The sequence below is a fragment of the Camellia sinensis genome, chromosome 7 (assembly GCF_055761805.1).
Source record: "Camellia sinensis isolate YWXY chromosome 7, ASM5576180v1, whole genome shotgun sequence".
Taxonomy (NCBI): Eukaryota; Viridiplantae; Streptophyta; class Magnoliopsida; order Ericales; family Theaceae; genus Camellia; species Camellia sinensis.
Window position 1 is genome coordinate 8809214 of NC_138967.1, and position 27319 is coordinate 8836532.

Consider the following 27319-nt stretch of genomic DNA (forward strand, 5'->3'; position numbering starts at 1 on the left):
ACTTAAAATTTAGGATAAATTACAAATACACCTCCGAAATTTACTTAAAATACAAGTTACCTCATGCGGTTCTAAAAATTATAAATACTCCTATGCCAGAAATGTTAATTAAACAAAATTAACGTAAAAAATAAAATTTATAACTATTATCCTATATAATAATAAAATTATTAAAATTGTTAATTAAAAATTATTTATGACATCATTAAAAATTATTAATTGAGTTAATAATTTATTAATAAAATATAAAATTTGTTATACGATTAGAAATTCAAAAGAACAAAATATAATTTTTAAAATTATAAAGAATAATTCGTATTTTAAATCAATATAAATTTGTAATTTATGCTTTAGAAGTAACATGAATACCAACTTGGAGGTTTCGAAGAAAAGTCTATGTCAAGAATACCTGTCCCAAAAGTCTAACCAACAAGACGAAGAAATTTCCCAACCCTAGAAGAAAAGTTGCAAAGCCAATCCATTGACTATTTTATTTATAACCCACCCACCATTTAAGACACTTGTTTATAGCCTCCCATCTTTGAAATTTCTCTCTTTATATTATTACAACTTTCTCAGAACTCATATCCAAAAGCTCCCTGACTTTCTCAGCATCCAAACATGGCCAAGGAAGGAAAAGCTACCAGCAAAACCATCCCATTTGAAGAAGGATGGCCAGTGCTACAAGATGCAATCAACAAACTCATTGACAGTTTGGAAGGAGTTTGTCCCCACACTTTCACTGCTGAAGAGTATATGACCCATTACACGTATCCTCTCTCTCTCTCTCTCTCTCTCTCTTAATCTTTAATTTTCATGTTTGTTTTCTCTCTATCTGTGTTTAGAGGAGTTGGGATCCCTGCCCTACCTCAAGTACGATAACCATGAGGTGGGTCTCATTTTTAGTCTATTTTTATAATTCAAATGTTAATTTTATAGGATACGATAGGAAATCATTCATAAAAAAAAAATTAAATTGATTAGATAGTAGTAATTAAATGATCAGAAAACATTTTTAAAAAAATAAAAATAAAATGACAAATGTAATTTTAAAAATGTAATGAATTATTTGAATTATGAAGATGAATCCAAAGTGACCCTTCTTTAATGTGTAACATGGACCCAACTTCGTGTCTAGATGTTTCTTTTTTTGTTTTTGAGCAAAAGTGTCTAGAATTTGTGATTTTTTTTTTCTTTCCATAAATTCTAGATCCAAACAACAATTTTAGCTGTCTGATTATTTGGAACAATCTCAATTTGACTGCTACTACTATTAGCTCTGTCAGATGCTCATGAACATGATTGCTTAAATTTACATGAATTTTTATATGTTTCATTGCTTATTATTATATTTTAAAGGATCAATTACACTTTAAAAGGTTAATTACAGAGTTAATTGCGCCAATTACACTTTTTCCTTATGATCTAATCTAAAAACACAACTTTAATTACGTTTTAAAGGATTAGGTGTTTTCATGCAAAACCATACGAGTATGTAATTAACCTTGCTTTGAATTTATTATCTGTTTGCTTTTCAAAAAAGTTTATATGCATTTTTGTTATACTACTTGAATATCTTTAACTCGGAGTTCAACAGAGCTGTTTACAATATGTGTGGTAACCCTATTGGTCCTCAAAGTCAAAAGTTATATGATGAATACAAGAAGAGCTTTGAAGATTATATCTCATCCAAGGCAAGTGCAAAAGATTTTCTTGAGTTTTTTTTTTTTTTAAAACATATATATTCCTCACTTGCAAGTGTCAGACATCGATGAATTTATTTGTGCCATAGCTATTCTCTATAATATATATATATATATATATTTTAAAAAAAGTAAAATCAATTCATAATAATGTGACAAGTATTTTTTTTTTTTTTTTTTTTGGTCATTTTAAAACGAAAACTCATCAAAGTGGCTTGTATTTTCTAAAATTCCAATGTCACAACATCCTTGTGAAAAAAAGTGAGTATGAATATTTTGTACATATATCATTTGTGAAATGCTAATGAAACAGAATTTTTATGCAAGATTATGTAGGATGGCATTTCTGTAATTAAATGTCATTGAAATAGACACTTTGTTCTAAAATGATAAGTCAAAACTTAGCCACGTCATTCAATATTTATTTGTAATTTTATCCTAAAATATCATAACATATATCAAATAATTAATAACTTTTCTCATAAAAAAAAATCACTCTGTTTGGTTTCAGTTTTCAGAATTTATTTTTCAAAAAATTCTACTTTTTCGTTTTTCCGTATTTTTTTATTTTCACTTAATTTTTTTAATATTTTAAGCAATTTTTTTAATTTTTAGACACACTTAACATAAATACACTTAAAAGTATAATATTTGCGAAATTTTTTTTTAAAAAATTCACTAAATACCAAAAATACAAAAAAATATGAAAATTCAATAAATTTTTCATGTTTTGTGTATATATTAATTTTTAAAATATTTTTTCACAAATATTTTACTATTTAGATACATCTAAGTAAAGTGTATCTAAAAAAGTAAAAGAAAAAAATTGCTTAAAATTTTAAAAATATTCACTAAAAATATGAAAAATATAAAAAAAATAAAAATAAAAAACTCAATTTTCAGAAGACTGAATTCAAAAAATTAAAATCGAACACACTGATTACTTTTTTTTTAAGAGTGCACACTGTAAATTTCTCTGCCTAGAGATATAATTTTTTTTTTTTTTTTTTTTTTTGTGTGTTATCAGGTACTACCATCTTTAAGGGGAAAAAAAGATGAGAATTTGTTACAGGAATTAGTAAAAAGATGGAATAACCACAAGGTTATGACTTACTGGCTCTCAAGATTTTTTAACTTTCTTGATAGATGCTTCACCGCAAACAGAAGACTTCCCAAACTGCTAGAGACTAGCTTCATGACCTTCTATGAACTGGTTGGTAATGCTACATCTATATTTTTGACATATAGAATTAAAGGGTAACTTGGCCATATGTTGTGTTTTAATTATAAATTTAGATAGAAATTTAAAAAGGAGAAAGAAAAATATGAGGAAAATGTGAATGAAATATAAGATATTTTTTTTCTCTGTTTCCCTTTTCATTTCTCTTTTTAAATCCTATTCAAATTCATGATTCAAACACAACTTTAGTATTTATGTATTTCTATTAAAATCTTACTTTGGTCCCTTTATTATTAATTGTGATAATCAACATTTTATACTTTAAGTCAAGTTACAATGTTATTATTCCATTCATCTATCATTAGTGGCGCTGACAAAAATTAAAAGTGAAAGGTCATGAGTCAAAAGTGAGTTTTTGGTGAAAGTGCAAAGATTAAAATGAGATTCTAGTAAATGTGTAGGGGAGCTAATGAGGTGATAAAAATGGTATGCATTGCTCACATGATAAGTTCTGTCAGTCTTATAATTAGACTTAAAGTGTGAAAAGTTAACTGTCACAATTGAAAATAAATGGTCTAAAGTGCTAAATTAGTAAAAGTGTAAAAGTACTCAGTGTAATTAATCTAAAGTTAAGTTACCAAGAAATATCACGAATAAATATGTCAACATGATAATACTCACTTTTAATAAAAATGATGAGAATGTCAGTAAATAAGAATACTCGGGTACGCCCGTGTAGATACATTCTTGATATATTTTTTAAATTTAATTATGTGTATGTAAATTGGCTCATTTTTTAGTGAGGCAGTGCTTTTTTTGTTATAAAAGGTTGTTCGGTTTTCTACATAAATTATTTTAACAATTCTTTTTTTCATATTTAGGTTTACGGGGAAATGAATGATCAAGTGAGGGATGCTGTAATATCTATGGTATGTTTTGTTTCATAATATTTTGAAACGAATATTGTATCCTCATTGTAGTTTAACAAGGCCAATCGTCTTTTTTTTCTTTGTTTTTTTTTCCTTACACCTCACCAAATTTAGCTTTCATCACATTGCCTCTTTTTCTTTTCTTTTTTTCCTCACGACTTTGTTACCCTGACTAATTCTCCCAATTTATTTAACCCTTCTATCTCACATAGACCAAGTAATTATTGAGTCTAAGTCTTGGAATGACTCAAGAAAGAGTTGAGAATAAAACTTTTAACTGAGACTTTAATATGAAGTTACCATTATTTTACCTTGATGTTTGAACTTATAACTTTTTATATAAGAGTCGTAAGTCTTGATTAACTGAGACAATAGACGTAAGTCCTTACTTTTTACTAGATTTTGATTGGGAAGGTTCACTTAGCCATCCTTTATGTTGTATTTAAATTTTAAATTTGATGAGAAATTTTGTAAAGGAAAAACAAAAAAAGAAAAGAAAGAATTTCATTTACAAATTCAAAATTCAAACATCTCCTCCACCACCACCACCACCACCACCACCACCACCACCACCACCACCACCACCACCCATTGAAAAAGAGTTCAATAAAGTAAATGGTTTGGGGAGGTTGATTTGTCAATCTCATACCTTATTCAATCCAGTTGCTTAATACTATTTATTAAATGGTTGTTGGATTAAATTATCTTAATACGTAAATAGTTTTGACCCATCCATGTGATATGTTTCAGATTGATCAAGAGCGTGAAGGAGATGAGATTGATCACGCATTAGTGAAGAATGTTTTGGATATCTACACAGAGATGGGAGAGGGCTCTATGAAATACTACCAAAAGGACTTTGAAGAAGCTATGCTTGTAGACACTGGTGCATTTTATTCTCAAAAGGCCTCAATTTGGATTACTAGTGAATCCTACAAGGATTACATGCTTAAGGTCACTCTTCCCTTCTGTTTGATTGGGCAATATATATATATATATATTTTATATTTTCTGAAACTTGGTATGATAAAAATCGTTTTCAATAATCAATAGAAAATAAACGTTTTGGATGTTTTCTACTTTTGAGATATTAAAGATGTTTTGAAGAAGTTATACCACCATTGCCACCTCACCACCACACTGTTGTCAATGCTGTCACCACCCCCACTATCACCACTAATACAATCACTAACATAATAAGTTTTAAGGTTGGAACTGAATATAAAGTAGTGGTTTTCACTGAAACTAATGGAGCGTTAATATTGCTACTATATTTGTTTGGTTAAATTAAGAATTAACAATTTTTTTTTTCTTGTTGAATGTTTAGGTTGAAGGATGCTTGAAGCAAGAGACAGAGAGAGTTTCTTGTTACTTGCAACACACAAGCCAACAAAAGTTGTTGGAGGTCTTTGTAGCTTCAAAACCTTGTGCTAAAATTACTATTATAATAATTTTCTTTTTTTCTTTTTATTCTCTAAATCACATGAGAATGGACTTTAAGAACTTTATTATTAGAAAATCCTATTCTTTCAAAAGTTTTACACATAATTTTAATTATCTATTAAAATGATATGACAATAATATTTTTATAATTGACACATTTTGATGGCTTCATTTTTTTTTTTTTTTAAATGATGCACCCACAACTTAACGATATCATTCTATATAATTTTTTGTTTGTAAAGGTACAAAATGATGTATCGTGCATACATATGTATATGCATTTTTAAAAGTAAAGAAATTCATCATTTTAGTTCATAATCATAAAAATGTCATTGTCACATCATTTTATACCCAAAAAAAAAAATTATAAAATGTTGTTATCTACCAATATAATTTCATTGAAATTTACTTTGAAACTGCATGTTGTTTCTCATTCTCAATTCTTGTTTTTGATCATAGGTTGTAGAACATGAATTGCTCTTTGTATTTGCAAGCAAACTTGAAGAGAAAAAACAACTTGACAGTGAGGCTGCATAAATTGATGAGTGGGCCATCTATGTCTTTCATTTCTTTTCTTTTCGTTTCTTTTTTTATTTCTTCTTCCCTTTTACTTTGATGGGTGATATTGAGAATTGTTTGTCATTGAAGGACTGAAGTACAATAAAACCAAATTTCTTCAAGCTTTAAGAGAAGAGAGTTTAGCACGAAGTGCAAACAACAATGTAATAAATAAATCCACAATTGTGCAATTTTATATGTGTAGACGTCCCCGAACGTTCCGGAAAAAAAAATCCCATTTCGTTCATTTGAGCTTACTACAGTTCGGACTCAAATTTCACGGTTCTTAATCTGATCTTGCAAAGTGTAATGCAAGACTGATAAATCACCAAAGAGTCCAAATCCGGCAAATCATTTTGAAAAACTGATTTTTAAGAAAGAAGTGCCAAACATGGACTGCTTTGCCAGATACAGAGTCACCACCTAAATATTTATTTTGGGGGAATTTAGGAAACCCTGACTCATTGCCTAAGGCCACGTGTCCGTCATCACCAAAGTTGCCTCGGCTCGGGAACTTGGATACGATTGAGGAAGGTCATCTATGAGCACCCCCGCTCACCCGATCCGAAGATCGGCCTGTACTAAGCATGATATCTTGTTTTTTAAAACATATGCGTTCTTATTCCGATTAATTAGTTAGAATTACTATGTGATACGCACAACACACAAGTATATAATAGATCGCCTAATTTTGAACAAAGTATCGCATATCCGTTTGTTCGGAAATGGTTTAGAATTTGCTACTCGCAAGTAGGCTAAAATGCGGATTTCGATGAATTGTCTCAATTCAAGTAATCCAACATTCACCCACACACATTCAGGCAGTTATATCACATAAGCAAATGGCCTCATGACAAACATGCTATCATGGCAACACTTACACGCATGCAGTATGCTAAAGCATAAATGCTTACCTAGTACTCCGAGCCAAAACAATAGCTAGTTAATAATCAAATGCATAATCCTAGCTCATGTTAAGATGGCTAATGCAACACATGCAAAATGCAACTAGAATAGGCTCGGCTAATCTAAGAATGACATGTGAAATGCGACAACTCGATACACGTATTCAAGTTGGAATTGAAATACTACGCAATTAGTATGATGCGCCGAGCCCGGTGCGTGCAATACGAATGAATGTATGCAAACATGCTATCATAAGTCTGCTAATTGAAACATGGCCTAAAACTATCCATTGAAAGTAGATAAGTAAAAGGGAGAAAAACGTGGGGTTGGAAGACATTAACACACGTACGCACGCTTATTACAAAATTCACCTCTCGACGGAGGGTCCGAATAAATAATACAAACCGAATAATTGATCAACTATCCTAGCTAATTAATTATTACAAACCCTTAATTAATTAACAAATTACTTACAAAAGGAGGCCGCCGCAGCTCCACCTCGGAATGATTGAATAATGCATGCTCGATCGCCTCGCTCGGAAACCCGTTGCCATGCCACATGTTGCCTCTGTTTCCACTGTTTTATGCCTCTGAAAATTGCATCAGTCCCAAGGATGCTTCTGAACCACTCCCTAAGCACTGTGGGATGTCACCGGCCAAGGTATAGGACCACCGGCCATTGGAAAATGGTTATCGACCATTTGTAAGGCTCTCGGCCAGATTTTGGTAGCCGGCCGGCACTAAAGATGGCTGACCAGCCATATATTCCAGCAGGATCTTGTTTTTGTTGCAACAGAGGACAGACAGTGCATGGCAAGGCATTTACAAGATAATGTGTGCACAACCACCCTCCCTATCATGCTATAAACTCAAGGGAGTATGGCTCTCGACCCTCGGACCACCAATCACGCATTTCAATGTATGGTGGCCAAAGGTGCCATGTGTGCAAATCAATGTGGAATGAATGCAACAAAACATATGAATGCCTAGAATTCTATCATGCTTGATCAAGAGCGTCGGCGACCAAGGGTTGAGGCACGTTTCGTCACTTCATGTATGAAACGTCCCTCGGCCCTCATGTTTGGTTTGATACCCCAAACCAAACACAATGCAATACATGCAATCAAGTACAATGCAACATGGGAATGTAAGGCAATGTAACATGAGCATGTCAAGTGCAATGTGATGCAACCTAACACGCAAATAGCATGGCAATGCAACAAGTATGTAATGCTACAATGCAACCTGGATATGAAAATACACAAAATGATAGGCATGCAACAATGACACCAACCATAAGGATGCAACAACATGCGATGCGATAAGCATACAACAATATACAAATGCATGACCCATGGACTTACACTAAAGATGGATAGACCTCAGCTGTACCAAAAACAATGGCCAAAGGTGATGGAATGACAGGATGAAATGCAGAATGAGCATGCGCATGCAATGGTCCAAGAATTAAAGCACAAGGTCACAACACCCAAACATGAGCGAGGGGTGACAATCATGGCAATATGGTGACACCATAAACTCTGAAATTATGTTAAGAGTGATGCCAAATCAAACACACAACACAAGCAAGGCATGCTAATGGACTTCAAATTCAAAACTAGCTGAGGTACTTGAACCATGGCCATATCAACCAAGCCCCAAAGGACCAAGGTGACCCAAAACAGTCCCAAGAAGGACCAAAACAAGGCTAGAACATGCATGGGATGAGGCCAAAACATGCTAAAAAGACGAGCACAAAACAAGACGCATACAAGGCCAAAAAGGGGCAATTGCACTACACCTATTACAACCAAACATGGCATGACCTAGGTCAATAAAATTAGAGTTATGGCATGTTAGAATGAGCCCCAAAACCCACTTAGATGGCATCCCAAAGGTCTAAGTATGATGGCATGCACAATGACCTATTCTTAAGGCATGAAACATAAACTATCCAAAGCATGGAATAGGTGATAAAGGCAAGTGCATGACCATGAAACATGGACTGAAATCACATTTCACATGATGCCAAATCATGAAAATACTTCAAGTAACACATGCTAATGAACTCAAGGCACAAAGCTTACAAGCTAGAATGAACCAAGGCTATGCAAGACAATGCATATATGATCAAATCAACACCAAGCAGAGCTTAAACATGGTAAAACACGAGGGAAAGCTCCTTGGAGTCGAGCCAAAACATGCAAGAATAGTGGTCCAAACACAAGATGCATGTTATGCAGACATGCAAGATTACTCTACAAGTATGTGAAGCATGCAAGATGCCATCAAACCAACATGGAATGGAGTTAAGGTAGATCCTAAAAGCCACTAAAATGTGCTGAAATAGAACCAAGACATGTTAAGTAAACATACTACTCTTATAAGCCAACAACACAAGCAAATGAGACACAAAGGAGGGGGGTGTCCCTCTCCTATTCAAGACCTCAAAACACTTCTCTACCACTAAAAATCCTCTGGATTTCAGTGGTGGGAAGGTTAAAATAAGATGATCCCAAAGCTCGAAAGTGAAGGCACAAAACAAGGCCAAACAAGGCCTAAGAGGGGGCAGACAACACCCAACCAAAAAGTGACCTTAAACAGCCATAACAAGCATACAAAATCAGAGCTTTTTGTAGTTTAGAGTCAAGCTTAAAACAATATAGAAGTATGTGTAAAAAGGCTAAGCCAAAATAGGGTATCAAAAGCAAGTTGACTCACCCTTGAAGAACAACTTCAAGAACACAACTCCAGCAATCTTCTTGGATCAAAAGCAGCCCAAGAACTCTAAAATCAACCTTCTAGTGCCTCAGCAACCAAGGATAGTGTAGTGCTAGGTGTTTGTGTGCAATAGTAAGAACAAAACACACTTTTGAGCTCAAACACACATACAAATCTAAAGAGAGGGAGATATAGAGAGAGAGATATATCTAACTTGTATATCAAATTTCTAGAACCCCTGAAAAGGGAGAGGAGGCTCTCCTTTTATAGAAATCTAATTTTTTCAAGCTTCTTGGAGAAGCTAAGCAAGGCTCAAATCCCTCCATACACGTGTATGGAGGGGGGAATTGTGCATGGCAGCTGTGCCAGCTGGCACAAAAATATCTACCAAAAGCAGATGGAAAGGGGTCGGCCGGAAAATATGGCCGATCGACCAACAAAGGTGGCCGACCGACCAAATATAATGCCGATCGGCCAACACTCTTGGCTGATGGCAAGAAAAAGAGGCCGATGGCCTCAAGCCCTGGCCGATGGGTTGAGAAAATGGCCAACAAACCACCCTCTTCCCTCAGAAGCAAAAACACAAGTGTTTGGTCCATAACCAAGAACAAAACAGACAAGTTGAGAGATCTTGAGGCGAGGCGCGCGACCGAGACCTCTGAGAACTCAAAACGAACACGAACTTGGATAATCATCGAGTGTTCAAACGATGACATCCAAGTCTTGAGGACGGTCAAAAATGGGGTGTCTACAGCTGCCCCTCTTTGACAGAACTCAAAAGTCATAACAATGACGGGAGTGAATGTCAAAGCCCAGAGACGACCCATTTTTGACAAGGACGAAGCCTTAGACAAAGCATATAAGCTAGCAAAGATATGTGCCCGAAGGTGGGGGCAAAATGCAGAGACAATGCACAAAACCGAATCATAACTTATGATCATGCAAAGGGAGCTGTAATGAAGCATAACATGCGACAGTTTAAGCAAGCAAATACAAATCTAACTACATTCATGCAGAAAGGATGTAAGAGAATTATGCAATTCTCACTGCGTCTCACGCGGAGAAGACAAAATGCGACTACCGAGGACACCTGGAGTCTCAAATACAATATCTCTCAGCGTAACACACGCAGGAGAGGAAAAGGGTTGTGCAAGAAAGCGCGATACACATGACAGTGCGAATACGTCCAAACGCAACACGCGAGTAGAGAAAGGTTGCGCAACAAAGCGCAATGCACATAACAGTGCGGATACGTCCAAACGCAACACGCGAGTGGAGAAAGGATATGTCCAAACGCAGCACGCGAATGGAGAGAGGATACGTCCAAACGCGGCACACGAGTGGAGAAAGGATACGTCCAAACGCGGAACGCGAATGGCAAAAGGATACGTCCAAATGCGACACGCGAGTGGAGAAAGGATACGTCCAAACGAGGCACGCGAGTGGATAGAGGATACGTCCAAATGCGGCACGCGAGTGGACAGAGGATACGTCCAAACGCAGCACGCGAATGGAGAGAGGATACGTCCAAACGCGGCACGCGAGTGGAGAAGGGATACGTCCAAACGCGGCACGCGAGTGGAGAGAAGATACGTCCAAATGCGGCACGCAAGTAGAGAAGGGATACGTCCAAACACGGCACACGAGTGGAGAGAGGATACGTCCAAACGTGGCACGCGAGTGGAGAAAGGATACGTCCAAACGCGGCACGCGAGTGGAGAAAGGATACGTCCAAACGCGGCACGTTAGTGGCGAAAGGATACGTCCTAACGTGGCACGGGAGTGGAGAAAGGATACGTCCAAACATGGCACGCAAGTCGAGAAGGGATACGTCCAAACGCGGCACGCGAGTGGAGAAGGGATACGTCCAAACGCGGCACGCGAGTGGAGAAAGGATACGTCCAAACGCGGCATGCGAGTGGAGAGAGGATACATCAAAACGCGGCACGTGGGTGGAGAAAGGATACATCCAAACATGGCACGCGAGTGTAGAGCGGATACGTCCAAACGCGGCACGCAAGTGGAGAGAGGAAACGTCCAAACGCGGCACGCGAGTGGAGAAAGGATATGTCCAAACGCGGCACGCGAGTGGAGAAAGGATATATCCAAACGCGGCACGCGAGTGGAGATAGGATACGTCCAAACACGCACGCTAGTGGAGAAGGGATACATCCAAACGCGGCACACGAGCGGAGAAAGGGTAGGTCCAAACGCGGCACGCGAGCGGAGAAAGGCTACGTCCAAACGCGGCACGCGAGCGGAGAAAGGCTACGTCCAAACGCGGCATGCGAGTGGAGAAGGAATACGTCCAAACGCGACACGCGAGTGGAGAGGGGATACGTCCAAACGCGGCACGCGAGTGGAGAAAGGGATACGTCCAAACGCGGCACGCGAGTGGAGAAGGGATATGTCCAAACGTGGCACACGAGTGGAGAGAGGATACGTCCAAACGCGGCACGCGAGTGGAGAAAGGATATGTCCAAACGCGGCATGCGAGTGGAGAAAGGGATACGTCCAAACGCGGCACGCGAGTGGAGAAGGGATACGTGCAAACACGGCACGTGAGTGGAGATAGGATATGTCCAAACGCGGCACGTGAGTGGAGAAAGGATATGTCCAAACAAGGCACGCGAGTGGAGAAAGGATACGTCCAAACGTGGCACGCAAGTGGAGGAAGGGATACGTCCAAACGCAGCATGCGAGTGGAGAAGGGATACGTCCAAACGCGGCACGCGAGTGGAGAAGGGATACGTCCAAACGCGGCACGCGAGTGGAGAAAGGATACGTCCAAACGCGGCATGCGAGTGGAGAGAGGATACATCAAAACGCGGCACGTGGGTGGAGAAAGGATACATCCAAACACGGCATGCGAGTGTAGAGCGAATACGTCCAAACGCGGCACGCAAGTGGATAGAGGATACGTCCAAACGCGGCACGCGAGTGGAGAAAGGATATGTCCAAACGCGGCACACGAGTGGAGAGAGGATACCTCCAAACACGGAACGCCTGTGGAGAGAGATTCGTCCAAACGTGGCACGCGAGTGGAGAAAGGATACGTCCAAACGCGGCACGCGAGTGAAGAAAGGATATGTCCAAATGCGGCACGTGAGTGGAGATAGGATACGTCCAAACACACACGCTAGTGGAGAAGGGATACGTCCAAACGCGGCACGTGAGTGGGGAAAGGGTACGTCCAAACGCGGCACGCGAGTGGAGAAAGGGTACGTCCAAACGCGGCACGCGAGTAGAGAAGGGATACGTCCAAACGCGGCACGCGAGTGGAGAAAGGATACGTCCAAACACGGCACACGAGTGGAGAGAGGATACGTCCAAACGCGGCACGCGAGTGGAGAAGGGATACGTCCAAACGCGGCACGCAAGTGGAGAAGGGATACGTCCAAACGCGGCACGCGAGTGGAAAAAGGATACTTCCAAACATGGCAAGCGAGTGGAGAGAGGATACATCCAAATACGGCACACGAGTGGAGAAACGATACGTCCAAACGTGGCACGCGAGTGGAGAAGGGATACGTCCAAACGCGACACGCGAGTGGAGAAAGGATACGTCCAAACGCGGCACACGAGTGGAGAAAGGATACGTCCAAACGCGGCACACGAGTGGAAGAAGGGATACGTCCAAACGCGGCACGTGAGTGGAGAAAGGATACGTCCAAATGCGGCATGCGAGTGGAGGAAGGATACGTCCAAACGCGGCACGTGAGTGGAGAAGGGATACATCCAAACGCGGCACGCGAGTGGAGAAGTGATACATCCAAACGCGGCATGCGAGTGGAGAAAGGATAGGGGTCAAACAGAACCGGAACTTCTCGAAAGAACCGCACATACAATATCGTCTGGTTTCATCATCTTCAAATGAACTGTACATACAATATTGTGCCTGCACAAAAGAAACTCAACAGGTACAATAATGCAGGTGAAGTGTGCATAACAATTCACGTAAAACGTACGTAACAACGAATATAGTGTGTGCATAACAATGCAAGAAAGATGTGCATGATAATGCAAACAAAACGTGCATGACAACGCATACAGTGTGTGCAAAACAATGCAAGAGAGATGTGCATGACAATGCAAACAAAACGTGCGTGACGACGTATACAGTGTGTGCATAACAATTCAAGAGAGACGTGCATGACAATGCAAACAAAACGTGCGTGACGACGCATCCAGTGTGTGCATAACAATGCAAGAGAGACGTGCATGACAGTGCAATCAAAACGTGCGTGACAACGCATACAGTGTGTACATAACAATGCAAGAGAGACATGCATGACAATGCAATCAAAATGTACGTGACGACGCATATAGTGTGTGCATAACAATGCAAGAGAGACGTGCAAGACAATGCAATCAAAACGTGCGTGACGACGCATACAGTGTGTGCATAACAATGCAATAACAAAGAAAGGCACACGTTCAACGTAAGCATGGTAAAGGCTTGTCATTTGCAATATTGAGATGCCACTTTAAGGTAAAACGAAGCATGTTCGATGCAAAAATGAAAAGACGCGCAACAAGAGTGTCTATAACAGTCATAACAAAGCATTGTAATATGACAAATTCAAAGGCAATTCTCGAGCAACTATTGCATTTTGCCATACCCAAAAAGATACGAAAAGGATACACCTCGCCCGCATCGAACGCCGCACACGAAAGACACGGTTCAAGGTCAATGTGAAGGCCGGTCAAGCTTCAAAAGTGTGTTTTCTTGCACTGTCTTGAGAGATGGAGGTCCCAAACCACATAATTGACCCAACCAAAGGTATGAGAGGTTCACCGACCACAAGGGAAGGCCACCGGCCACCCATCGGCCACAAAAGGAGCTCATCGGCCAATTATTTAGCCGATCGGCTAACAATTTGGCCGACTGGCCAAAAATGGCAATATCGGGGCAGTTTTGTCCTTTGGCCACGGGTCTTTAAATATAAGGTTCCAAACCTTATATTTCCACTTCACCCTAGCTCGAAAATCACTCATCTCTCCCTTTAGGCGATTTCCCAACCTTCGATCCAAGTTTTTGCCGCGTTTTCGAGCCTTTTCGTCGTTCGATTCGCAAAACCCTTCCCGTTTCGCACACTTTGAACCGAACAAAACTCAGTTTTCGGAGTTTCTTTCTCGGTTTCCACTACTTGGGGTTTGTTTCCCCCTGAGTGTACTTGGTTTTCGTGCCTTTTCCACACTCCAACCTTTTCCCCCATTTTTCATCCCTCGAGGTTGACCTTCGGGTTGGCTTTTGGCATTCTTGCCCGTTTTTCACATTCTCAGCCATTTTCACGCTTCTTTTGAGATGGCAGACAACATTCCACGTGGTGGGACTCCCCCGGCGATGGACGTGGACCCCGAGGTCGAGCTCGTACCTCTTCGGATCCGGCCATTCCATCCGGTGACTTACAGGCCGGCGATACACGTGTTGCCCCTCGACAGCATCCGCCACTTTAGGAGCTATGCGCGGGGCATGCCACTAGAGCTTTTGTTGCGCGAGCCAGAGTCACATCTGTCTTATGGCACCGCTAAGGTATATTCTTCCTCTGTTTTATTTTCTGCAATGTAGAACATATAACTGCGATAGTCGATTCTGTTCTTTAACTGCTTAACCCAGACACACTGATACATCACATGTTGTAGTTCACTGTGAGCACACCCACACCCGATATCTGTTAAAATCTGAACACATGTACACACGCTGCATTCTCAACTGAACAATTCAAACACACTGATACATCATATGTTGTAGTTCACTGTGAGCACACCCGCACCCAATGCATTATTCCAATTCAGATAATCCAACCTTCCCCACAGGCATTCAGGCAGGTATATCACATAAGCAGTTAGCCTTATGGTAAACATGCTATCATGGCAGTCACTCACACGCATGCAAGGATGCTAAAGCATAAACACTTACCGAGTACTCCGAGCCAAAACAGAAACTAGTTAGTAATCAATGCATGATCCTGGTTCATATTAAGATGGCTAATGCAATACATGCAAAATGCAACTAGAAATAGGCTCGGCTATCCTAAGAAAGGCATATGAGATGCTACAGCTAACACGTGTTCAACTTGGAATTGGAATACAATGCAGTTAGCATGATGCGCCGAGCCCGGTGCATGCAATACAGATGAATGATGCAAACATGCAAGCATAAGTATGCTAATTGAAACATGCCCTAATCTAACCATCATAAGCTGGTAAATAAAAGGGAGAAAGACGTGGGGTTGGAAGACATACATCACACACACGCACACTTATTAGAATTGCGCCCTCTCTCGGAGGGTCCGAATAAATAATACAGTCCGAATAAATAATTAACTACTCTAGCTAATTAAATATTGCAAAACCCTAGTTAATTAACAAATTAACTAGGAAAGCAAATAGATTAAATGGACCGCCTCAGCTCTGTTCCGAATGATGAAAGATGCATGCATGCTCGAGTCGCCTCGTCGAGAAATTCCTTGCGATGCCCCGCTTTGCCTCTGTTTGCAATTGATCCCGGAATACTATACAAAGCTCCAGAAGGCTGCTGGTTTCTAGTTTGCTGCAATAGAGAGCAAGAAAGGGGCATAGCAAAGTATTTGCAACACATATGTGCACGACCACTCTCCCTATCATTGCACAAGCTCTAGGGAATGTGGTTCTCGATCCTCGTGCCACCAATCACGCATCTCGATGCATGATGGCCGAGGAGTCGAATTGCACGACTCGATATGAAATGAATGCACATATAAACACCACAAGGCCTAAACTCTATCATGGGTAATTCGAAGTGTCGGCGACCGGGAATCGAGGCACGTTTCATCACTTGGAGTATGAAATGTCCCTCGTTTCCCGTGTTTGGACTAACTCTACTCTAAATACAATGCAATGAGATGGCATACATAATGTGACTAACGTGCAACCCTAAATGCAATGTAACCTAATCATGCTGGCATGCGATTGATGATATGCACACATGCAACCTAGCATACGCAATGCTATGGGCTAAAATGGCATACACAATGCACATGAGCTATATGGCATACACAATGCACACATACGAAGATGGACATACACAAAGGCATAATCAAAGCATACACAATGCGATGGTCAAACATGCAACAACATGAACCAAATGGCATACACAATGCAAGGTGGACTTAAACCAATATGAGTGGACCTCAGCCACACTCAAATCAGTGACCATATGATGAAAATGAGACAACCGAAATACATGCAAACATGCACGAATGCAAAGAACCGATCCTAAGGCATAACATGCAACTCTAACAAAGCATGGCAAAGGATGAAATATGGCATAGAATGGCACATGATCCAGCTCTGAAATATGATGCACAATGGTCCCGAATCATGCAAACACTTCACATGATGCATGCTAGATGGCCCGAATACCGAAACTAGTGAAGCGGATTACACTAGAGGTACACAAAGCAATGCACAAATGACAAAATCGACCCCAAACAGACCCTAGGCAAGTCCAAGACTATAGGAAAATGGCCTAAAATGATGGCTCAACATGCATAGAAATGAAGCTCACGCAATGGTCCGAAAATGAGGCATTTATGCACAAATCTTAAACGTATTTAAAGAGTGGAAAACATGGATATATGACATGCATATAAGCTCTGAAATATGATATATAATGGCCCCAAAATATGGAAACACCTCAACACAAGCATGCAATAGGCCCCAAAACTCAAAGCTTTGCATGGATATTGTACTTTAAGCATGCAAAACAAGCATCATTCAACAATGAGACCCAAAAACAAAGCTAAGGCAGTCCAAAATATGCACAAAATCAGTTTAAGGCATGGCCAAAAAGTGCTAAAATCAAGGGCCAAAGCAACATGCAATACAAGCTAGTGAAGAGGGTTTACACTACAAGTATATTAAGCATTCAAGAGGCCACTAAACCAGAAAAAGTCAAAGGTATTATATGCCAAATAAACCCCAAAAAGCCCACTGAAACATGGTCTATGCATGCAAAAATGATAGGCTCCTTTGATAGGCTATAAAGAGGGTTGTTCTACACATGCAAGAGGAACACCTAATATGGTGAAACCACCTCTGGACAGAGGTTATGAGGGCCCTAAAACTCACTGAAAATGGCCTGAAATGAGGCTAGGAAGCATGCAAGTAAAGGCTCCTTTGAAAGGCCATGATGAGGGTTACTCTACACATGCAAGAGGGACACCTAATATGGAAAAACCACCTCTAGAAAGAGGTCATGAAGGTCCTAAAACCCACAAAAAATGGCCTGAAACATACTCAATAAGTGTGAAAATATGGGCTCCTTTGTAAGGCCAAGAATGCTAGTAAGCATTTCAGTGGCTAAAAGTCCAAACAAAGCACAATACAAAGGCCTTAGTGCATGGCTCAAAACAAGATGAAAACAAGCATGCAAGGGGGTAGATAACCCCCAACGGAAAAATGACCTTAAACAAACTTGTTAAGAAGCTCAAAATAAGACTTTTTTCAGTTTATTCCAAAGCCCAAACATGCTTGAAAATATAGCTAAGATATGAAGCAAAATAAGGACCAAATGGGGGATAAAAGAGTTACCCTTGTAGCCAAGAAAGACAGCAGCTTCTGGACCAAGAAAGTGGCTTCTCAACCTCTGAAAATAAGCTCCAAGGTGCTTAGATGGATGATGGAGAGGTTAAGCTAAGAGGTGTAGTGCAAAGGGGCCAAAAACCTAGCACTTTTGGGACCAAAATAGAGAGATGTATAGAGATAGGTGTATGTATGCCTTGGTCAAAAAATCTGAACCTTTGCTAATGAGAGAGAGGGTTTCTCTTATAGAAGAACAAAGGTCCAAGCTTCTCTTAGAAACTTGAGCAAAAGGGCCAAGCTTCTCTTAGAAGCTAAAGCAAAAAGGGTCAAGCTTCTTGAGGAAGCTGGAGCAAAGGGGTCAAGCTTCCTCAAGAAGCTAAGAAAGGTTCAAGCTTCTCTTAGAAGCTTGGAGCAAAGGGTCAAGCTTCTTTAGGAAGCCAAAAAAGGGGTCAAGCTTCTTGGAAAAGCTAAAAAGGTTCAAGCTTCTTGGAGAAGCTAAAAAAAGGGTTAAGCTTCTTGGAGAAGTTAAAAAGGGTCCAAAGGTTCAAGCTTCCTCAAGAAGCTAAAAAAAGGTTCAAATGATTCAAGCTTCCTCAAGAAGCTAAAAAAGGGTTCAAAAGGTCAAGCTTCCTCAAGGAGCTAAAAAAAAAGGGTTCAAAAGGTTCGAGCTAAAATAGACTCGGGAAGATGGGCACCGACAATGCATAGCCGGGCGCGCGGCCTGGCGCCCCGAAAACAGGCTGTTAAGCACCGAGAGCGGCATATGACCACAAAGGTGGTCTGCCTTCCAGGCCACAGTGTCCCTCTAGAGAGAGGAAACAAGGTGTGTGCCAAAAACCGGAGCAAACGGAGAAAGTTAAGCAGTCCTGAACTGAGGCGCACGGCCGACGGCTCCGAAAAATCAAAAACTGATCTCCAAACGGGAACAGTGGTCTACGAACACAAAAAGTAGCCTACGGCCACTAAGAGATGGTCTATGAGACCTCTCCCTCCCTTCGGGAAGAGAAAACAGAACCTGATTCGCAAACTGAGACAAAACACAAAAGGGTCCCGACGTCCGGGGGTAAGGCTCTCAGCCGAAACTCCGAAACCTCAGAACAAGCACAATATGCGTAATCACCGAGCGCTCAATCGATGACGTCTGAGTCTTAAGGTCGGTCAAAAAATGGGGTGTCTACAGTTACCCCTCTTTGATAGAACTCGAAAGTCATACGTGACGGGAGTGAATGTCAAAGTCTAGAGACGACCCATTTTTTAAAAGGCCGAAGACTTAGACAAACAGGCAAGATAAACAAAGAGATGTGCCCGTAGGCAGGGGCAGGATGCAAAGAGTATGCAACAAAACAGTGTAAATGACATACAATACAATGCAATGATATGATCAACCCACAAGCAGTGCAAGACCGCACAAATATCATGAAGAGGATGGAGATACAACATCAAACTCCGTCTACCATAGAAAAGTTGCCGACACCCTCAAACCACAATCCCATCAGTGGAATAGGCGCGTACACATGCAAAACTATGTGTGTGTAGATGGAACACAAATACAAGTAATTGGGTGGCATGATATAAGTGAGGCATGATCTGCTCAGGAAAGATCGTGATCCTAAATGCTGGATGCAACATACTACACTACAATGCAATGGATGCAATGGATAAGGCGCGCGGCCAAACCAAATTTTGCCTAGGAAAGGCATGGACACAAGCAAACCATGTCTAACACGGAAATGGTGCCGTCACTCTCAAACCACAATCCCATTAGTGGAATAGGTGCGTACACAAAATCTCATAACCATGCTTTGATGCGGAAAGTATGAACACATGCCAGACCAAGCTCAACATGGAAAGGCGCAAGCCATAGATGGATAATGCAGTAAATGCATGCAAACTACAAATGCAATGAATAGCTAAAATGCAATGTAATAGCTAGATGATGCAGTAGTTAGGAAGTAAAGGTACCTTATAGGGGCACTTGGCAATGACCTACCTCAGCAATGTCCTATCTCATGCTGATGTGGGAATCTTTCGCTTCTTCTTGGTTGAACAACAGGTACTACTTTTCTCCCTGACTATGGTCGCAGCTTTCCCTATTCTCCAACAGGGTGACAGACTAGGTTGATTCAGTATCCAGAATTGAGGTGCATACACATGCTATCTCAATCTATGGGGCTGCCATACAGATTTTAAGCCGATGATATACCCCTAGATATTTAAACCAGACTTTAGTCTCAGAAATCCCGAATCTTTGCGTTCTAGACGTGAGCCATTCGAACTCTAGTTTCCACCGTCTCAGTTGGTCTCCTAGGAACTCACTGCAAACACAGGCAAGTGGCTATACCAGACCACCGGAAGTCGTTCGGGTACAACAAACACCAAAGGAATTGCACCTTTAGAGGATTTAAGGTCTCCTAGACCGGAGGGTGCACAAGACAGTGCGAATAAAGATACAGGATTTAAGGTCTCCTAGACCAGAGGATTTAAGGTCTCCCAGACCAGCGGAGTGCACAAGACAATGCGAATGAAGATGCACAAAACAGTGCGATACAGGTAAGGTGCGCAAGATAGCGTAATGCAATGCACTAACAAGTGCAGGTAAGATGCGCAAGATAGTACGAATGATAAACTGCACAAAACAGTGCGATGCGCAAGAAAGCGCGAGTGTACAAGACAGTGCGATGCGCAAGAAAGTGCGAGTGCACAAGATAATGCGATGCGCAAGAAAGTGCGAGTGATTTGAAATGCACTAAATAGCGCGATACGCTAAACAGCGCGATTGATTTGAAATGCACTAAACAGTGCGATACGCTAAACAGCGCGATTGATTTGAAATGCACTAAACAGTGCGACACGCTAAACAGCGCGATTGATTTGAAATGCACTAAACAGTGCGATACGCTAAATAGCGCGATTGATTTGAAATGCACTAAACAGTGCGATACGCTAAACAACGTGATTGATATGCAATGCACAAGATAGTGCGAGTGAGATACAACCACAAGATGCACAAGATAGTGCAAGTGAGATACAAAGTGTAAGTGCACAAGACAGTGCGGGTGAGATAAAATGCACAAGAAAGTGCGATAAAATGCGTCTTCTATTCAAGTATGGGGGCATTTTCTATGCAAAAGATACGAGCATTTTCTATGCAAGAATGGAAGCACATTCTATGCAATATTGAAAGCATATTCTATGTATGAGACAAGCAAAGCATATTCTATGCGGAATCGAAAGCAAACATATTCTCTGCATGAATCATAACGATGCGCGGCACGCATGCAACAATAGTGTATATGAAAGTTCACATTCTATGTAATAGAGGAGCATCAAATATGTACTCTGGTGCTCTGATTTGCCTCTTGGAGGACTTCGCAACACACTCAGCTCAAAAAGGGCACACCCTGTTCATATTGGCGAGAGATAACATCTGCATGTGAAACCCTCGGGTGCTGCTTGGACTGCTATTCTGACTTGAAGCAGGCATCCACTTGGGGTCGAGATACACTCATACTCTAGAGAAACGGCGAGGCCTGAGAAGGTGCACCTGGAATGCAGTCTCAGATTTTGCTAAAGTTGAAACATGCTAAGATGCTCCAAATTTTTCCTCTTTTCTTTTGCTTTGCAGTCCGGAACCTAAATAGCTTCAGATAGGTCCTTGTTTTACTATTCTGACATGACCTGGGTTGAACCCTGCGGCTTTATGAAAGAACCAATCCTGTTTTGCACAAATGTAGAGAACGACACGGCACTCTAAGCACAAAACGATTTTTGAAATTGAAATGAGAAAAGGGTTCTCAACCGGGTATTGAGCGTACAACTGACCACAGCCAAAACGACTCAACAATGGAAAACAAAGGTAGAACAACCTAAACACAACTCAGCAAAGAAAAAACAAGGTAAAATGACCTAAACATCTGTTGACACTCAAACGACTCAAAACAAGAATCGAGACAAACGAAAACGCACAAACACAACACTCAGTTGTGTTACAAAGGCAAGAGACCTCTCGGTGCACGAGGAGCCAGTTTCTCTGGGTATTGTTTCCCACCATTTCTTATTTGTGATTCTCACATCACTCGGCCCTCAGGCTCGGCTTTTCTCACAAAACCCTTTTTCTCACTTTTTCTCTCAGCGCACATCTCTCTATTCTTTAATCTCTTATTTTTTATCCCTCTCTTGAGTGGTTAATGGATAAACAAAAAGTTGTGGGCTCTTGCCCCTAGCACTCAGCTAGATTCTTCTTTTTCTGCGCGCAGCTAGTGAGTTCCTCCCACAGAGGGGTTGTGTTACAACTGAGCCTGTAGCGAATCTACAACTGACATCGGCTGTCGATGCTCTGCCGGGGAGTTTGGACGTGGTTAGATCTGTCCAAATGAGGGAGTGGAATATCTTGATCCATTCTAATTCATGCTTTGTACATGGCCTGATACCTCGTTGCTTGGAGGATGAGAGAGCTTTCAGCCCTTTACTGACAGCTTCAGATGTGACCTTTCTGGTAGGTGGAGTGCTCTTCTTGGCAAGTATGTTGACAATGGGGAAAAGGCAGAATACCTGACTCAACTGTGCCCCTAGTTCATCATTTTGACCATTTTTGTTTTGGTTTTCTACTAAAACAATTTTGACCAACATGAGAGTTAGATTAACATACTTGTTCAATTTTTGATTTAAAATCATGCAAGTCAGATTATGAGCACTGAAAATTTTCCTTTTTTGGGTCCAAGAAATGGTCCAGTTTTGAAAAATGAAATAATTTTCAAGAAAATTAGTCAATCTCAGTAAAAATTCTCACAAACTATTTTTGCAAACGGCCACTGCTGGACGAGCACGAAACCTACTCTCGAGATGCACAACCTCAGATCTAAAACAATGGAAAACTGCCCCTTGTCTGAAGGACACTGCATGGCAATGAAAAGTTGCCCCTTGTTTGAATAGCACCGCGGCACACTGTATGGCAACGGAAAGTTGCCCCTTGTCTGAATGGTACCGCAGCACATTGTAGTCAGTCCTTAGAGTGACGAACACAACCAAACTCTCAGATACAGAGAAGGCAAAGACAATCAAAACCATTACATAGACATAATCGAGTTGGAAGTGTTTGTGGCTAGACTTCATAATGAAGTTGCCTACGTATCCCAAACATGGGAATCAAGCCTTACGTAGTTTCAGTTAAGGTACACTCGGGTATTAACCTCTCACTTTTTACGCTCTAACTTTTGCCAAGGCCGCCCTTCTGGGTTTTCGACCTTGCGAGCTATATTTTTCTTTTCTTTTCATGTTTTTTCATCTTTTCTTTTTCATTCTTTGTATTTTTTTTTCTTTTCTCTTTTTTTTCTTGCTCTAACTTTTGCCTGGGTCGCCCTTCCGGGTTTTCGACCCAGCGAGCCTCTCAAGGGTAAAAGTGTAGCTTTGTCCATGTCAAATGATTTTGAGATCCTGAAGTCATCTAAATCCAGGAGAATGGCTGATGTTCACTAATGACATAGGAGTCCATCCAATGGGGGCTGATTTTTCCCCTAGTGTTGTGGATAGGAACTCAGTTGTCCTTCAGCACAAACTTTCTTCTTTCCTCCCTTCTGGGATTTGGCATTCTTGCCAGTCCTCATTGATTTGCAAGATGATCCATCTTTGGCTCTTTGAGCACATCTGACATTTTTCTGCCCCTAAGTCGAGGGCTGCTTCGAATCTGGCCACACAGGCCTCACATTGCGGTTGACCGTAGAACATTCTGAATCTAAGTTCAAGGTTCGAAAGCAAGGGGTTGAGTCTCGAGGATGAGAGCGATCCTAGGCTTCACAATCTCAAGAGCGATTCCACATAGGTCTTCGCAGGACCGTGCAAAATTTTTTTTGAAATTTTTTAAGAAAGTGACAAATCGCTCGCACTGAAGACAGTGTAGAACCAATCTGAATCAAGCCAGGGTCCTTCTCAGTACTCACATTAACAAATATGATTTCATTCATTAAGGGCTTAGCATGCCTCTCTTTCTCTCAATTGATCAAATTTTTGCAAATCCCGAGGAATTCTTTCCTCTTTGTTTTCATCACAGTGTTCAAAAGGTTTTGAAAAACTTAGGTCATTGCAATGAGTTCGAGGCACAGAAAAGTAGGCGAAAAGCACTGCCATTTCATTCAGAACTTCTGGCACAACTGGCACAAGGCAGAAGCGAACACAAGAATGTGAAAATCACTGCTGTTCATTCAAATCTGTTGGCATTACTGGCTCCAAGGCAGAAGCAGACTCAAATGAAAACGAAAAGACAAACACAAAACAAGCAAGTGATGTCCGAGGTAACACCCCCGAAATCACCCGACTCCAACAAAATAGGACTGACTCGGTACAACAAGACAGACCCAACTGACTCAGTAAGAAAAGACTGACTCTGTACAAAACAACAAGACTGACCCAATACCCAAGTTAGAAAGTACAAATTAACAACATTCGCAAATGTGCTCAAAACAGTGCATGCCATCCACCATATCTGGAGTAAACTAAGCACCGTCCAGAGACGGTTCATCCCTCGATCACATGGTCACATTTTCCCCCAAGTTCACCGATCCAGTGCCGATAGACTTTGCAGGACCTGACGTGAAGATGACCTTTTTATCAATCAGATCTTGTATTTCATGGTGAAGACGAAGACACATGTCAGTGTCATGGCCAGCTTGTTGATAAAAGACACAGTACTTCGCCGAGTTGTGGGAGAGAGGAAGTTTATTCAGCAATGGCCGCGACCCCAGGGGCTTCAGATGCCCCTTTTCGATCAGGACCCCCAGGGCTGTTGACAGAGACATGTCCAGTGGGGTGAACACCCTCTGGCCCCGAGGTGGGTATTTGGCAGGTTGTGAGCTGGTCGTGTTGGATGTACCAGCGAAAGGGTCAGTAGGTGCTGACTTTTGCTGATCTTTTCCGAGTGTAGGATTGGAGCTGAAAGGGGTGTTTCTGGTACAACATCTCTTGTCTCGGCTTGCCCCTTGATTCAGACTACCCCCAACTTGAGTGGCAAAAGTATCATCCAAAGTTTTTGCAACCACTGCAAGCACTTGCTGTTTGTTTAGTCCTTCAGCCTTCAAAGCCTCAACAGCCCATTGAAGGTGTTCATGGGGACCAATTCCTGTCCCTACCCTGTTCTTACCACTCACCCCCACTTTGCCAAGGGATCGAACTTCTTTAAATGCAGTCTGTCCTAAGATTGGAGAGCCTTTTGTCATGAAATTCCCGGTATGTGATGTGGTCGATGAGGGAGCCAATGTCTCGGAGGCCAGATTTGTCACAGTTCTCTGAAGATCTTCGATCATTCTCTTCAGCTCAGAAGGTGGGCTCACGGGTTTGAGATGATTGGGGTCCAGGTGCATTCATCATGCATAAGTCCATGCTTTCTGGAATGAACACCTCAAGCTTGGGTAGATGGGCCGGGGTGATGTATATGCTGGGGTCGAAGGTGGATGGTAGTATATGGATGAGATTGAAGTGGGTAGGAGATGTTTGGTCATTGGGGTCTGAAGGTGGAGCTATCGTCCGGTTGTCGATGAGATTTTGGACCTCATGACGTAGGCGGTAGCAACAGTCGGTGCCATGACCGCGCTGCTGATGGTACACACAGTACTTGGAGGCGTTATGTCTGGCTGGGAGTAGGTCAGGCAGAGGTTGAGGATCGAGGGGTTTGAGATACCCTCTTTCTATCAAGATTTTTAGTGCGCTAGTCAGGCTCATATAGAGATGGGTGAAAGTTCTGCCCTGAGCTCGAGCTGGGCTGGCAGTTTGTAGGCTTGGTTTGGCAAAAGGGTTGGCTATGGCAACTGTATTGATTTCAGTTGGTTTGGGAATAGCGCTACTACCAGCATTGGTACTCCCTGAAATCACCCTCCTTGTCGGTTCACTTGTTCTGGGAATGATCCCACTGTTGAACGCATTCTCGATCTGAACCCCCAGTTCGTGCAAACTTTTGAAAGTGAATAGCAGAACGACTATCAACTTTTGCAACATATCATGCTCGAGGTTTCGCACCATCATCTACACTTGATCCCTCTCAGAAGGGCGGCAATCTGTCATCTGTGCTGCCTTTGCTTTCCACCTCGCAACAAATTCCACAAAAGGCTCTATTGGGTTCTGGCAGGTTGCTTCAAGCTCTTGGATGGTCATTTCAACTTGGGTATTGTAAGAATACTGATCAACAAAGGCCTCAGCCAATTCTTCCTAATTTTGGTTTCACTGTATCCTCCAACTTGGCGTACCAAGCGGCTGCTACACCCGATAGGGTTCTTCCATACAGAGAGAGTTTTTGTGGCTTAGTTAGACCCATCGGCTTCAGGATATCCAAGAAAAGCCAGATATGTACCATAGGATCTCTAGACCCGTTGAAACGGTCAATATGTGGCATTTTGAATCTGTCTGGGAGCCATACGGCAGCCTCGGTGCACCCATCCTCAATGTCGGGAATGGGGTTAAGGCCCTCTGCCTTTTTGAATTGCTTCTCAAGGTTTGCGATTTTCACCGCGGTCGGATCGAGGTCACTAGCATCAAGGGGATAAAGCCTCTCATTAGGCTACACCAGGAGTCTAAAAACTCGGGCTTGAGCCAACCCTTCTCGAGGATCTGGACCCTGCAAATCTTCAACTAGCAGAAGTGGGTCAAAGTTTGGCTGGGGTCCCAAAGCTGGATGTGAGGCAGATGCCCCAGATGGGTGTTGCGTTTCAAGACTGCTCTCAGCCTGCGTGGTAGTTCCCTGATTTAACGCTGCTATCACGGCCAGAAATTCTTCCGAACCCTGTGCCATCACGGTCTGCTGACGATATGACTGGTGACTGACGGATCAGATGAACCGATGAGCCTTGACTGGCCCTTCTCTGCCTTGCCTCAGCGAAGGAAAACACTGGCTGCTCTGAACTGAGTCTCTAACTGGACAAAATCTATCAGCACTAGTCCAATGTACCCAAGGGATATTGGAACCTTCTGAAGCTATGATTCCAGGACTACCTAGCAAAAGAGAAAACAGGCACCATCTCAGCCCATTTTTGCCAAAACAGATATGAGCGTAGCTGAATGACCGTGCTCTCTACCAAATTCTACCCAAAAGTTCGCCTGTAAATTGATACCATCAGGTAAAACTGATTCCCAAATACTAATGCCCGCAAGCCTGATACCCAGACTTGCAGACTGATACGTGCATACCCCTGTAGAGGTTAACTCAAAAAAGCACATAACAAGCAAATGAGAGCCAAAACACCCCTATATTGGGGTAGGGTTTTCCTGTCCTAGTTTCATCAAGAACTAGGGTTTCACTACGCACACAGCGGTTTCAAACAACATATAAT

At 41.5% G+C, this 27319-nt stretch overlaps 1 protein-coding gene across 5 annotated transcripts; it reads left to right on the forward strand.

Annotated features, from left to right (window-relative positions):
* Positions 1-486: 486 nt before the first annotated feature.
* Positions 487-7149, forward strand: LOC114318394 (cullin-1). Of its 5 annotated transcripts, XM_082877398.1 has the most exons (7): positions 489-770; positions 1598-1694; positions 2731-2916; positions 3765-3812; positions 4563-4766; positions 5140-5217; positions 5715-6070. In XM_082877398.1, the coding sequence occupies exons 1-7, from the start codon at positions 622-624 to the stop codon at positions 5790-5792; spliced, it is 840 nt and encodes a 279-aa protein (XP_082733524.1). In that variant the 5' UTR covers positions 489-621; the 3' UTR covers positions 5793-6070. The 5 variants fall into 5 exon arrangements, with proteins under 5 accessions (XP_082733525.1, XP_082733527.1, XP_082733526.1 ...); XM_082877399.1 differs by lacking the exon at positions 3765-3812 and having other exon boundaries at positions 487-770; XM_082877401.1 differs by lacking the exon at positions 2731-2916 and having other exon boundaries at positions 488-770; positions 5715-7149.
* Positions 7150-27319: the final 20170 nt, after the last annotated feature.